General features: G+C 34.6%; 1 protein-coding gene across 2 annotated transcripts in view; it reads right to left on the bottom strand.

Moving 5' to 3' along the window:
* ABCC9 (ATP binding cassette subfamily C member 9) overlaps positions 1-14938 on the bottom strand; it is a 194025-nt gene that overhangs the window by 95025 nt on the left and 84062 nt on the right. For both annotated transcript variants that reach the window (XM_027838609.1, XM_027838610.1), the window contains exons 15-17: positions 12944-13051; positions 11284-11356; positions 9342-9447 (exon numbers count right to left, since the gene is read on the bottom strand). In XM_027838609.1, coding sequence (XP_027694410.1) covers positions 9342-9447; positions 11284-11356; positions 12944-13051 — 287 coding nt within the window. The remainder of the gene's footprint in view (positions 1-9341; positions 9448-11283; positions 11357-12943; positions 13052-14938) is intronic.

Below are 14938 nucleotides of genomic sequence, written 5' to 3'. Positions count from 1 at the left end.
GTCTTTCTATGCTTCCCTATATTCATCACTTTTGTTGTATCTTATAACAGTACTATTCTATTACATTCACAGATCACAATTTGTTTGCCAATCCCCCCAAAATGGGCATCTACTTTGTTTCTAGTTCTTTGCTGCTACAAAAAATGATGCTATAAAAGACCTCTTTGGGATATGTACTTAGTAGCAAAATTTCTGGGTCAACAGATATGGATATTTTAGTTAGTTTGTTTGCATAATCTTAAATCATAGTTCTGCCCACAATGTAGTAAGGTGTTGCTCTTTTCACTACATTACCAACATTGACTATTCTTTTCTTTAGTCATCTTAGCCAATTTTCTTGGTGTGAGATGAAACCTCAGGGTTGTTTTGATTTGCACTTCTCTTACTATAAGTACTTTGGGGCATTTTTTCACATAATTTTAATAGCAATTCTTTTGAGAACTGTTTGCTCATATCTCTTTGACCATTTATCTATCGAGATCAGGGAGCAGAGCCAAAGAGAAGGAAGCAAAAGAATATAACAAAGAACAGGGATAACAATATAAGGGACTATGATGCCTTCTGGAACAAATAACAGTGACTCTGGGAAGAAAGGTTTATGACCCATTACAGGAATAGAAGATAGCAGCAACAGAGAGGAATTACTAGTGGAAGAGCTAGCAGGTACATAGTTCTTGGCAAAGGAGCAAAGTTGACATCCTCTTTTACTCGGACCCTACCCAGGGCATATGGTACAAGATCTGGGACCATTAGTATGGCACAGTGGGAAGAAAAAAGGATATGGAATCAGAGGACTTAGATTCATATCCCAGGTTAACCATTTACTAACAAAGGCTTTAGGCATGTCACTTAATTTCTTTGAAACTCAGTTTCAATCAGTCAGTGAATCAAAAAGTATGTATTAAAATATCTACTGTGTGCCAGACACTATGCTAGGCAATGGGAATAAAAGTGCAAAGAATACAACAATACCTACTTCCATGAGCTTAAATTTTAATGGGGTGGGTAGGAGTAGGCAATAAGTACGTATAAAATTAATAAATATATACAACGTAGTTAAATAATCAATTAGTCAATCAATATTTATTAAGTACCTACTATATGCCAGGTACTATACTAAATGATAGGGATACAAAAAGAGGCAAAAGACAGTCCCTGATCTCAAGGAGCTTACAGTCTAATGGGGGAGACAATGTGTAAACAAATACCTACAAAGCAAGCTCTGTACAGGATAAAGAAAAAATAATTAACAGAGGTAAATGCAATCAGTCTACTTCTGCTATAGGTACAGCAATATAGTGGAAAGGATATTGAACTTGGTGATTTGGGAGAGAAGGCTCTAGCAATTTGGGAAGGATTAAGACAGACTTCATGCATTAGGTGGTGCTTGAGTTATATCCTAAAAGGAGAGGGGACCTGTAAGGCAGAAGTAAAGAGGGGACAAATCCTAAGAATGGGAAGCAAGCAGTGCAACAACAAAGAGATGAATGTGTGAAGAAAGCAGTGAAGGCCAATTTGGCTGGATTGTGGAATGTAAGACATGGAGAAATGTTCAGGGGAACAGAAAAAATAGGTTGAGGTGAATCTGTGTAGGGCTTAAAAACTAAACAGAAAGGTTTATATTAGGGTTTTTTAATATTTATATTTATATTAGGGGTGAGAAAGAAAATTGTACTGGCAGAAGATTGAAGGAGAAGATTGAATGGGGTAAATTATCCCACATAAAAGAAGCATGAAAAAGCTATTATAATGGAGGGCGTGGGAGTGGCAGATAAAGTTTAAATCTTATTCTCATCAAAAGTGGCTCAAAGAGAGAGAATAACATACAAACTCAGTTGGATATAGAAATCTATCTTACCCTATAAGGAAGTAAAAATGGATGGGGAGGGGATAGAAGGAGGAGGGGATACTAATAAAAAGGAGGTTATATTGGGGAAGGCAGTGTTCAGAAGTAAAACACTTGTAAGGAGGGAAAGGCTGAGGGTAAGAGTGAGAGGGGGATAAACAAGCAAAAAACAGCATGGAGGAAATACACAGTTATCTTAACTATAAATTTGAATGGAACAAACTCACCCCTAAAACAGCAATCAGCAGAATGGATTAAAAACCAGAACCCTACAATATGTTACAATATATGTAAGATAGAGAATAAATGGAGCTTACCTTAAAATGATAAGTAATATTTATCTAATACCATCAGCAAGCATTATCTGTAATTAAGATAAACTAGAAGCCTTACCAATACAATCAGGGGTGAAGCAAAGATGTCCATTATCACCTCTATTGTTTAATATTGTACTAGAAATGTTAGTTATAGCAATAAGAGAAGAAAAAGAAATTAAAAGAATTAGAATAGCCAATGAGAAAACACAATTATCACTCTTCACAGATGATATGATGTTATACTTAAAGAATCAACTAAAAAAACTCCTTGAAATTATTAACAACTTTAGCAAAGTTTCAAGATACAAAATAAACCCATATAAATCATCAGCATTTCTATTTATTACCAACAAATCCCAGCAGCAAAAGAGAGAAAGAGAAATTCCATTTAAAATAACTATAACAGACAATATAAAATACTTAGGAGTCTACTTGCCAAGACAAACCCAGGAGCTATATGAACACAATTATAAAACACCTTACACACAAATAATGTCAAGTCTAAACAACTAGAAAAATTTTAATTGCTCATGGGTAGGCCAAGCCAATATAATAAAAATGACAATTCTACCTAAATTAATCTATGTAGTACCATACTAATCAAAATATCAAAAAATTGATAGAGCTAGAAAAAATAATAACAAAATTCATCTGGAAGAAGAAAAGTTCAAGGATACCAAAGGGATCAATGAAAAAATGCAAAAGAAGGTGGTCTAGCCTCACCAGATCTCAAAATGTATTATAAAGTGGTAATTATCAAAATAATCTGGTACAGGCTAAGAAACAGAGTGGTAGATCAGTGGAACAGGTTAGGTACAAATTACATTATAGTAAATAACCACAGTAATCTTGTATATGATAAACCTAAAGATTGAAGCTTTTGGAACAAACACTCATTATTTGACATAAACTGTTGGGAAAACTGGAAAACAGTATGGCAAAAACTAGGTATAGACCAACATTTCACACTGTATACCAGGACAAGGTCAAAATGGGTACATGATTTACACATATAGGATCATACCATAAGCAAATTAAGAGAGCATGGAATAGTTTATCTGTCAGATTTATGGATAAGGGAAGAATTTAGGAAGATACAGAGAGCATTACAAAATATAGAATAGATAATTTTTATTATGTAAAATTTCAAAGTTTTTGCACAAAAAGACTCCAATACAGCCAAAATTATATGGAAAGCAAAAAGCTGGGGGGGAAATTTGCAACAAATATCTCTGTTAAAGGTCTCATTTCTCAAATATATAGAGAACTGAGTCAAATTGATAAAAAAAAATACAAATCATTCCCCACTTGATAAATGGTCAAAGAATATGAACAGACAGTTTTCAGACAAAGAAATCAAAGCTACCTATAGTCACATGAAAAAATGCTCTAAATCACTATTGATCAGAGAAATGCAAATTAAAACAGCTCTGAGGTACTGCCTCATATGTTTCAGAGTGGCTAATATGACAAAAAAGAAAAATGTTGGATGTTGGAGGGGATATGAGAAAACTGGGACACTAATGCATTGTTGGTGGAGTTGTGAACTGATCCAACAATTCTGGAGAGCAATTTGGAACTATGCCCAAAGGGCTAGAAAACTGTGTATACCCTTTGATCCAGCAATACCACTGCTAGGTCTACATTCCAAAAACATCTAAAACAGGGAAAAGGACCGATTTGTACAAAAATATTTACAGCTACTCTTTTTTGTGGTGGCTAAGAAAATTGGAAAACAAAGGAATGCCCATCAATTGGTGAATGGCTAAAAAAGTTGTGGTATATGATTACAATAATATTTGTAAGAAATATTGTAATATTGTATATAATATAATAATATTGTAAGAAATAACAAGCAGGAAAAAAGGAAATAACAAGCAAGATAATTTCGTAAAATCCTAGAGAGATTTACATGAACTGATGCATAGTGAAGTGAACAGAACAGAAGGAGAATGTTGTACACAATAACAGCAATATTGTTCAATGAAGAACTGTGAATGGCTTAGCTATTGTCAGCAACACAAAGATCCAAGACAATCTCAAAGGACTAATGATGAAGCATACTAACCACTGCCAGAGAAAGAACTGATGTTGATTGAATACAGATTGAAGAACGCCATTTTTCAATTTCTTTCTTTCATTTTTTTCTTTTATTCAAGTCTTCTTATGTAAATGTTTTACATAATTGCACATGTATAATCTATATCTGATTGCTTACTGTCGCAGGGAGGGGACAGGGGAAGGAGGGAAGAAGGTATAGAACTTGGAATTGAAAACTTTAAATAAAAATGTTAAAAATTTTTTGAAGAATTGATATTCTATCTTGGAGGCAAATCGTAAGCCACTGGAATTATATTTGAATGAGGGAATAGGATGGTCAGACCCATGCTTAAGGAAAATTAATTTGGCAGCAGTATGTAGGATGAACTGGAGTGGTGAGAGACTTGAGGGAGGAGATCAATTAGGAGGCTGATGTGATAATCTAGATGAGACTTGATGAAGGCCTGAGCTAAGATAATAGCTGTGTGAGTGGAGTGAAGACGACAGATAAGAAAGATGTTATGAAGGCAGAAAAAGGAAGATACAGAAACCAATTCAATATGTGTAGTAAAGATCTTGGAATCAAAGAGATGCTAGAAATTATGAACTTGAAAACCTGAAGGAAATTTGGAAGAGGGAAAAGACAATGAATTTCAGTTTTAGATATAAGATGACTCTGAAAATCCAATTTGAAAGGTCCAATAGGCAACTGGGGATGTCTGATTGAAGCTCAGAGGAGTGACTAGGGTTGGATGGACAAACCTAGGAGTCATTAGCATAGAGATGATCGTTAAACCCATGAGATCTGATGAGGTTATAGAAGGATAAAGGAATAGGGATAGTAAACTAGAGAAAGAAACTCAGAAGGTGGTCATACAAGTAGAAGGCAAACTGAGACAGAAGAATATCATGAAAAATTAGCAAGGAGAGTGACCAATAGTATCAAATAAAGCAGATAAGTCAAGAAGGCTTAAGACTGAAAAAAGGACATCAAATTTAGCAATTAAGACATCACTGGCAACCTTAGGGAGGGCAGTTTCAGTCAAGTGACATCAAAGTTTCTTTGCTTATAAAATCAGGGTTTGAACTAGATGCCTTGTAAGGCTCTTCCAGCTCTAACCCATGACCTCACTGGAAGGGGCCTCAGATCAGTGTCTATTCTTTGTTCTGTGTAAATAAAGTCATTCTGCCTTGAAGCCTTGTAAACATGAATGTATACAAGGGATCTTGTACAAGGGATCCTATACAAGGAGTCACTATTAGGGACTGTTAGATACTAATATTCACCCTTTCTCCTTAGATTGAAGTAATAGGCAAGGACAGTGAGAGGTTGTGAAATTGTATCTGGACTTTTGTGTTAAGACTGTAAATCTGTATTCCTGTAATAAACTGTTGCCATAAGAAAAGATGACTTCCAGTTATAAGCCCAGTAATTCACAGAAGACAATATTAAAGAGTAAAGTCAACAATAAAATCCATGCTTTTGGATAATACTATTCAAAAAACATTAAGTATGGGTAATTTTAAAGATGACTAATTTAAAATCTTGGGCATCACAGAGTTTTTGGATGAGAGGTAATAATCCAATTGTACTATGGTCGAGTGACACCACATTTGGATTATCATTGTTTACTGTTAAACATTTCAGAAAGGATATCAACTATACATAGCTTGTTTCTGAGAACATGATCTCCAAATTCATCACTCTTTCTACTGTGCTTTCACTTTGATTTTTCTTGATATTATGCCTCTATTAATGCAGCTTAAAAATCACATTAACTTTTTTTGACTGCCATATCAGCCTTTCATATGATCACAGTATCATATATCTAGAGCAGCAACAAGTATTCTCAGAAACCATCTCATCTAACCCTCTCATTTTACAGTTGAGGAAACTGAGGCCAGAGGTGTTAAGTGACTTGCCTGAGTCACATAGAGATCTTAATTCCTTATGGCACTTAGGTAGATGTGAGATCTGAACCCAGATCCACTGACTCCCAAGCCTATATTCTTTGAATTATACCATGTTGGTTTATATGAAGCTTGTTTTGGTCTAAAACTTTCAAATTTTTTTCATACAAATTGTTTTCCAACCATGCTAATGCTTCTTCCCTCCATATATTTCTACAACTGATTTTTCTGGCCCACATGTAATGCCTCACTGACTCTTAGTGATTATTACTTCCCAGTCTAAACACTCATAAGACATATTTTTAACTAGTAAATTCTAGAATTTTATCAGGAATCAAAGTCAAGTTAACCAGACTATAGTTTGAAGACTTTGCCCTTTTGTTTTTTCTTAAAAATAAGGACATTTTCTTATCTCTTGTTCTTTGGCATTTCCCTAAAAGAGCTTGAGGCCATGATATATCAGAATCATTTGAAGGAACTGGAAAGGAAGCACTTCAGGGGGACATGACAGTGATACGCAAATATCTGAAGCTATTGGAAGAGATACTAGATGAGATTTCGTCACAGGATTCAGAATTAAAAACAATAGCTACCAGTTTCAGGAAGATAGATTATAAGCTCAATATGAGGGGAAACTTCGTAACTATGATACTTGCCCCAGAGTGTAATGAGATTTTTGGCAAGTAGTGGTTTCTCTTTCACTAGAAGGTCTTTAGGTAGAGACTCACTTATCGGGGATATCCTAATAAACCTTGGCCTAGATAACTTTTGACATCCCTTAGAACTGTTATACTGAGATACTGTGATACCAAAGAATAGCTGTTAAAATAAACAATAAAATTAAATATTAAAATGCTGTATTATAATCATGTAATTATTATATTACCTCTCCATGCTGTAAACATCTTTCTAAGACTCAAGAACGTGTAGACCTGCATTGGTTAAAGTGAATTGCCTCGCCCAAGAGTTTTCTACACCAAATAAACCACAGGTCCAGTTCCTTTCCCTCTAGTCAAAATTAACCAGGAGACCTCCTTGCAGACTATGTACCCACTATTGAGGAGAAAGGGAATGCATAATGGAATAGCAGGGCAACATACACCTTAATTGAAAAGTTCCCTGCCTCAACCTTCAGTAGGACAGAATACCACAAGCTAGATTCTTCTGCATTTCAGACATACCTTTCCGTGGCAGGAATAGAAATAAGGCACTAGGAAATATCTCCTGTTACTGATAATATTTTATTTAATTCTGTTGATCAACAAGCATGTATTATATACTTTGTGCCAGGCACTGTGTTAAGTGCCAAGAATACAAAGACAAAAATAGTCCTTACCCTCAAGATGCTTACATTTAATGGGAGACACAAGTAAATAAATAGACGCATACAGAATATATAAAAGGTAATCTAATAGGGAAACATGCTAGAGGGAGGCGAGAGGTGGGGCCATTGTGGAAAGGCTTCCTGTAGGGGGTGGCATTTAAGGTGAGTCTCAAGAGAAGGTGGGGATTCTATGAGGCAACTGTGATAGATAGAACATTTATTAAGCTCTGACTATTTGTCAAACACTGTGCTAAGAATTGGTGAAACACCTTAGCCCACATTCTCATAGCCATTCAGTTCCACACCTCTCACATCTGTCTCTTTTTCTCCACCCACACAGCCACTTCCCTAGATGAGGGCGTCTTAGACTTTTTCCACTCATGACTTTCTTTTACCAGAGAAATTTTTACATGACCCCAGGTATATACGTATATAAAATAGGTACACAAATCAAACATTTACTGATAATAAATCATATAGAAATTTATTTTAAAACAATTCTTTGATATACATATAATTTTACCATTTATTAAAGATGAAAGCAAATTTGCATACTAAAAAAAAAGAACTGGGGAAACAAATATAAGAAAGCACAACAGCCCCTCACCTCAGAGCTTACATTCTAATGGAAGAAGATCCTCATAAAGGTGATCTATGAAGGAGTAAAGGTTAAGAAAGGAGCTCAAATGGGGTAGTATGACATTGAGGAGGCTGAGAAGTAGCATGAAGAACGGAGCCCCAGCAAGATAGGGCAGGCAGGGTTTAGGTTACCAGCAAGGAGGAAATAGAAGGGCTAATACAAGTAGAGAAGGCACATTATGGACTTGGTTGGAAAGAAGGAAAGCATTACAAGCACGGGGAACAGCCAGTAGAAAGGCACAGAGATTGGCCATGAAATTTCACGGGGGAACATCTAAGTCCAATATGGCTGAATCACAGCATATATACAGGTGAGTAAGGTATAAGAAGACTTGAAAGTTAGAAAGGGGTTAGGTTTTGAAGAGCTTTTCATGGCAAACAAAAGACTTTATATTTGATCCTGGAGGTAACAGAGTACCCCTGTGGTGTATGGAGTATGTGATAGGAGAGTGACTTGTGTTTTAGGAAAATCACTTTGGCTGCTTAGTGGAAAGTGGGTTGGAGTGGGGAGAAACTTGAGAAAGAGAGACCAATTAGAAAGCCATTTCAATATTACAGGTAAGAAGTGATAAGTGACTGGACAAGGATAGTGGCTATGTAAGTGAAAAGGAAACATTAATCTGAGAGATGTTGCAAAGGTAGAGACTAGAAGATTTGTCAACTGATTGGATATGTGAGGTGAGTTGGAAGAATCAAGGATGACACCAAGGGTGCAAATGTGGATGACTATGAAAATGGTGGCAACCTAGAAAATAATGAAAAAGTTTGGAAGAGAAGATAGTTTAGAGGAAAAGATAATGGGCTCTGTTTTGAACATATTTTCAAGACTTGAGATTCTTGCAGGACAACTAGTTCAAAATATCCAATAAGCAGTTGGTGACAGATACAGGAATGGAGTTCAGGAGAAAGATGGGATGATTATATAGATATGGGAATCATTTACATAGAGATGATAACTGAACTCATAAGAACTGATTAGATCACCAAGTGAGAAAGGGAAGAGAAACAAGGATAGGACCTTAGGGGCATCCACAATAGGTGGATATGGTATGAATGAAGTTTAACAAAGGAGACTGAAACAGGTAGAAAGAAAACTAAAAGCACTGCCATGAAAACCCATTCTATACCATTAAACCTGTTATTTTTACAAACAATGCCAGTTTTCTACATTGCTTTTTAATTAGAGTATGGAGTTTTAAATTAATTCTTTGAATGTTACTAACTTAATTCAGTTTTAAAGCAATAATTTAAAAAAAAAACATACTTGCTCCAATGAACTTTTCCTTCCAGTGTCTGCATTTCACCAAGTATTGCAAGAAGAAGAGAAGATTTTCCACAGCCTACTTGACCCACAATCATTGTCAATTGACCTAAAGTAATGAAATAAAATTCAATAACTGCATGAAATAGAAAATTCTGTATCAAATGCAATCTTAAAATATTTTAAACAGCTCACATTTCACTTTATGTATCTTATGCCACTCCAATATTATCAATGTGGGTATTCCATGATTCAGATTGTAACCCATCTATGCCTACTCATCCTGTATAACTGCTGTCTATATCTTACTATAAATTAACCGCAAAGGGTCGACCTAATGTACTGGATGTCTTCCTTACTTTTTCTTGACTTTATGAGAAAACTAATGGAGCTTATCAGCTTTCCACCAATTATAAGCCGCTCTTAATATACATACTCCCTTTTTAGTTTAACTTTCAATCATCCATTTCCTTTATGACATCCTTTACATCACTTTTCTGCTGTCACTTTTTGATAATGCTCTCCACATGCTTCTCCACTGCCCTTTGGGTGATCCTTAACTTTAATTCTTTGGAGACTGTAGGATTCTATGGCTTGTAGCCATATATCATCTCGGAAAGAAAACTGTTATGAAAAAGATGGGCCTTTTTTCAGGAAGAAGCTTGAATTCATTAAAAGAACTTTGCAATTTTCCAGAAGCAATCCAACCCATTCTTCTCCTGTTTTTCTGGGCTCAACTCATTGTGCATTTGACATATCTACATATCAGTATATACTTATTGATGAGCTATAGAGATTTTCCATCCAACTACGTATCATAAGTTACTATAGATATTCATCAAATGAGATAATAAACATAAAGTGCTTTACAAAATTTAAAGCATTATTATTATTGTAATTATTATTTACAGTAACTGGGTTTGAACTCTAGCTCTGCTACTACTACCAATGTGACTTTGGAGAAGTTATTTCACCTTTCTCAGTCTCAGTTTCTTCATTTGTAAAATAAAGGCCTTGGACTAGATGGTTGAAAATTCCCTTCCAGTCAACAGTCAGTTAAGAGGGAGCCAAAAAGTATTTAGTAAGTGCTTACTATGTGCTAAGTAGTAGAAATACAAAGAAAGGCAAATCAATACCTGACCTCATGGTGCTCAAAAAATTAAAGATTTCTAAGTCAAGACATCCTCCAGTGTGAAATACAGTAAAGAACATTGCATTCAACCTCCAGAAGATCAAAATTTAAATCCTGTCATAGCTACCCTAGGGAGGTCTCTTGACCTCTCCTCATTTGCAAAATAAGTTGTGGACTAGATTCCTAAGGTCCATTCTAGTTCAAAATACTATGATTGTGATAAAAAAAAATGTGTCTTGAGTGAAATACTTAGATTACTGTGGCAAAAGCATCATTGGTCCTTTTGCTTGTATTTTCAAGATAAATGCCACTATTATTCATTTACATTTACATGAGTAGATATAGTCTTAGCTCCTAAATTTTAAGTCAGCTCAAAATATTTTAAATATCTTGAAATATTACATTTAAATAGTTCATTAGTTTTTGCCTGAATTAATATGAGTATTGACTCCATTTTCTACTTCACTTTGTGTCATACAATTTACCCATTAGACAAAAACTGAGTAGGAGGTAAATTCAAACAAAAATGAAAACAATAGACATCACTTATTAAAATGGGAAAATCAAGGAACAAAGTAAATATTTCCCAAAGTCACACTCTAAATTAAAGTCAGATTTCATAATTTCCCCTGTAGCGTTCTATTCACAATTATATCATGATGCCATATTGGTCCATGATTCATAGTATATAAATAATTACATTTTACATCAGCACCATTTTTGCCTCATCAAGCTGTAATTCTTTGTGTTTGGTGCTAAATACACAATTTATTTGTTGAACATTACACAGCACAATCCCTGAGTAACTCTTACCTGTTGGGATTTGAATATCTATGTTGGATAATGTGGCTAAACCACTCCCCCATGAAAAATACCCATTTGTCACCTAGAAAATAAGGTCATGGAAAAAATTATTAGAATAAGACAGAAAGACAAATACTTTCATGTAGGATGGCTCAAACCAAAATCAATTTTGCTTTAAAATGATTAAGGAAATACTTAAATGCAAATATAAAAAGTGATAAAAAGCATTACTCATCCCATTTTTATATGGATACATTTTTAAAAGGCAAGATAGTAAGGAAAAAGGCCCTCAAATTAGTGATATTCTAACAATTAATCAGGCAACAGTATACAGAATAGCTTGCAAGAGGGGCAGCTAGGTGGCACAGTGGATAGAGCACCAGCCCTGAAGTCAGAAGGACCTAAGTTCAAATCTGGCCTCAGACCAAATACTTGACATGTACTAGCTGTGTGACCCTGGGCAAGTCACTTAATCCCAATTGCCCCCCAGAAAAAAAGAATAGCTTGAAAGAGTGAAAGAAACTAGGGGGCAAAGGATATTGAACTATGGAATTCATTCTACAGCCAATGTCAGTACTTGTCTCAAACTATCCAAAATTGACAGAACGTTTCAGATCTCATACTTATTGTATAGGAACGTCTTCCTGCTACTTCTTTTTCAAATACAGTTCTTTTCTGTTTTTAAGTGAAAACAGCTCCATTTCTCTTTAATTTTCATACTATATCCCTTTACATACCCATAGAGTGCCTTGTGCAATAAAACACAAGATATAATCCCTAAAACTTCAATTCTTCAAGACAAACCAATGAAGCATCCTTAATCCTTTCACATAGTGTATACTTTTGAGAGGAAAAAAATATTTGTGTATTTTTTCTAGCATTCAGTTACTTTGAGATGTTTCATGATTTATGAATGACCAAAATGGTACCTGATGTAACTTTAAAATTTTAAGATTATTAACATTACTTTGAAATCACAGGACCTTAGAGGCCATTTAGTCCAATTCCACCATTTCGCAGGTGAAGAAACTAAGGCCCAGGTAACTTAAGCAATTTGCCTAGGGCCAAATAGTGGCAGAAGCAGGATTTGAACCAAGGTCCTCTGACAGCAGAAATAGTACTCTTGAAATGATGTAAATGTTGTTGTCAATTGTAGGGACCGACCTTCTCAAATAAAACAACTAAGTTTGTACATGAGCAGAACCAGAATCCCAGAAAACTTCCCGGTGATATTGCAGATTATTAAAATATTACAGATTATTAAAAAAACCACTTCTGATCAAGGAAAATAATATTATTTGCTTAATTAGAATTCATGATGGCAGTATAACGGTCTATCATAAATTATTTTAATCGAAACAATAGATTAAAAGAGGAAATATGCTGGATATTCATTGCTAACGATGAGCCTGAAATAAAAAAGTTATTTGGGGGGAGTATATATATTTTTTACTACCTCAAAATATACTGCCTTCCTTGAGGCAGGAATCAGATAGAGGGAAGAGGGGAAAGGCATGGAGAAGTAAAAATTATATAGTGATTTCATCTTACTGGTTAATTCCAAAGAGGTAATTTGTGGCAAGGACAGCTGTAGGACAATGTGGCAGAATTCTACCATGAAAATAGTAGAAGTATATGAATCAAAAGTGAATTCAAGAAATTAAATAACCTTAATTGCAATATCTTCAGTCTCTGCTGGACGAATTCGTCTAATTGATTGTTCATAATTGTCCAGGTTATACCTTCCAGGCTGTTTCCTGTTTATAGTTTTAGTTTGCTGTAAAAAATAAGGCAAGCTGTCATTATGAAACAATATAAACTTTTCTTTTATTAAAAAGAAATTCACATTTGATACCTCTGCCATCAGAGAAAAATTATGAAAAGGAAATATTTCAACTATTTCTGCTTAGGATATATATTTATTTTGGTAACTAAGTGGTACTTTATTTAAATTTTTTTGTTACATCTGCCATTGAAGAGGTAAAAGAAAAAAACTACTAAGCAGCATATCATAACAAAAATCAAATGTAAATTAAAAATATTTCTTTTTTTCACACCTGTATTTATCCAGCCTGACTTGGATTCACAAGTGATTTGTGTGTGTGTGTGTGTGTGTGTGTGTGATTTAACTCTCGTAGAGCACTTGTTGATCTGCACTGACAGAGGGAAATTTCTTACCAATGGTTCCCTATACCATTGAAATCATTGTTCCAGACCAAAACCACAACTATCAAAAGAACCGTTAGTGTAAACCATTATTGGGGCTACAATGAGATACTGTTGTAGTGCATTTGTGTATATGTATAAATGTGTATGCATATGCTTTCATGTGCTTTTTAAATGTAGCTAAAATCCACTTTCTAAACTATTTCATTTTTTCCTAAGTGGATAAATTCATTATTTAAATTTAAAATTAACCAATTACAGTAATTTTTAAGAGATAAAAGTAAAATTATAATGTTGTAAATCTATAGTTCTAACTTTATTCTCACTAATAAAATTTAAAAGCAATGGGAAATTAAGAAAATGGTGATGTAGCTTTCCACATACGATAAGGGTGAGTATACTGAGCGAAAAAACAAAGATTTGGAATATTCTCATGCTAGCACCACAGCTCAGTGTGCCCAGGTTAATGCAGGCTAAGCAAAACTAAATGTTAAAGAGTATTTGGTGAATACACAAAGTGCAACCAGTTAATCAGATTAAGTCAAAAATGAATTTTAGATTCTGAATGTAAAACTATCTTGAGCTGCTAGGCATATACCCCAAGGGAGTAACTGACAAAAAGAAAGGCTTCAAAATGTTTAAAGCAGCACTTTTGGAGGCAAAAAAAAAAAAAGGTCAGGGAATGGCTAAAAAAACTGTAGTACATGAATATGATAGAGTATTACTCTGTTGTAAAAAATGACAGACATAATGAGAAGCACAGAAAAACTTACATGAACTAATGTAAAGTGAAGGAAAAGAGCTTAGAAACTAATATACACAATAAGTACAACAACTTAAGCATAAAGAATAACTACCATTAAACAATAGAAACTGAAAGTTGTGAAATTATAAAGAACAAGTTCCAAAGAAGAGATATGAGCACTTTACATCCCCCACTCCTTTGCAGAAGTCAATGTCCATGGGTGTGGAAAGTTGTACATAATACACAACTGGTTTTGGTTTTGTTGACTTTTTTAATCCCCCTTTTTCTTTCTAAAGTCATTTGTTAAATGACAAGATTCTTGGGGAAAGGCACAAAGACAAAGAAGGAAATCTAGAATATTTTTAAAATGAAATATATAAACAAAAACCTTTTTTAAAAAAGGAAAGAAACGACACTAGGTCTTGGATCATTATATCTTTGACTACTCACTAAACAGTGGGGTAAGAAAGAAAACTGTCCCCACTATATAACTGTCCCCACTACATATATATATATGATTAGACTATATATCTCCACATTGTAGCAGAAAGTGAGACAGGGACAAAAAAGGACACAGTTACCGAGATTTCCCCAATTCGGGGCTCACAGTCCTACTGAGCTCACATTTCTTTTTTTTTTCCAGCCAAAGATAAGGTTTATTAGAACATTGTTATATTGGGCAGACTCTTAAGGAGTCTGAACATGGGTAAGCAGGGGCTAGATTATAAGAATCTAAGCATCTTAATGGAGACA

This window comes from Vombatus ursinus, unplaced genomic scaffold (assembly GCF_900497805.2).
Source record: "Vombatus ursinus unplaced genomic scaffold, bare-nosed wombat genome assembly UNPS02014830.1, whole genome shotgun sequence".
Lineage (NCBI taxonomy): Eukaryota > Metazoa > Chordata > Mammalia > Diprotodontia > Vombatidae > Vombatus > Vombatus ursinus.
This window is presented reverse-complemented; position numbering and strand designations above follow the sequence as displayed.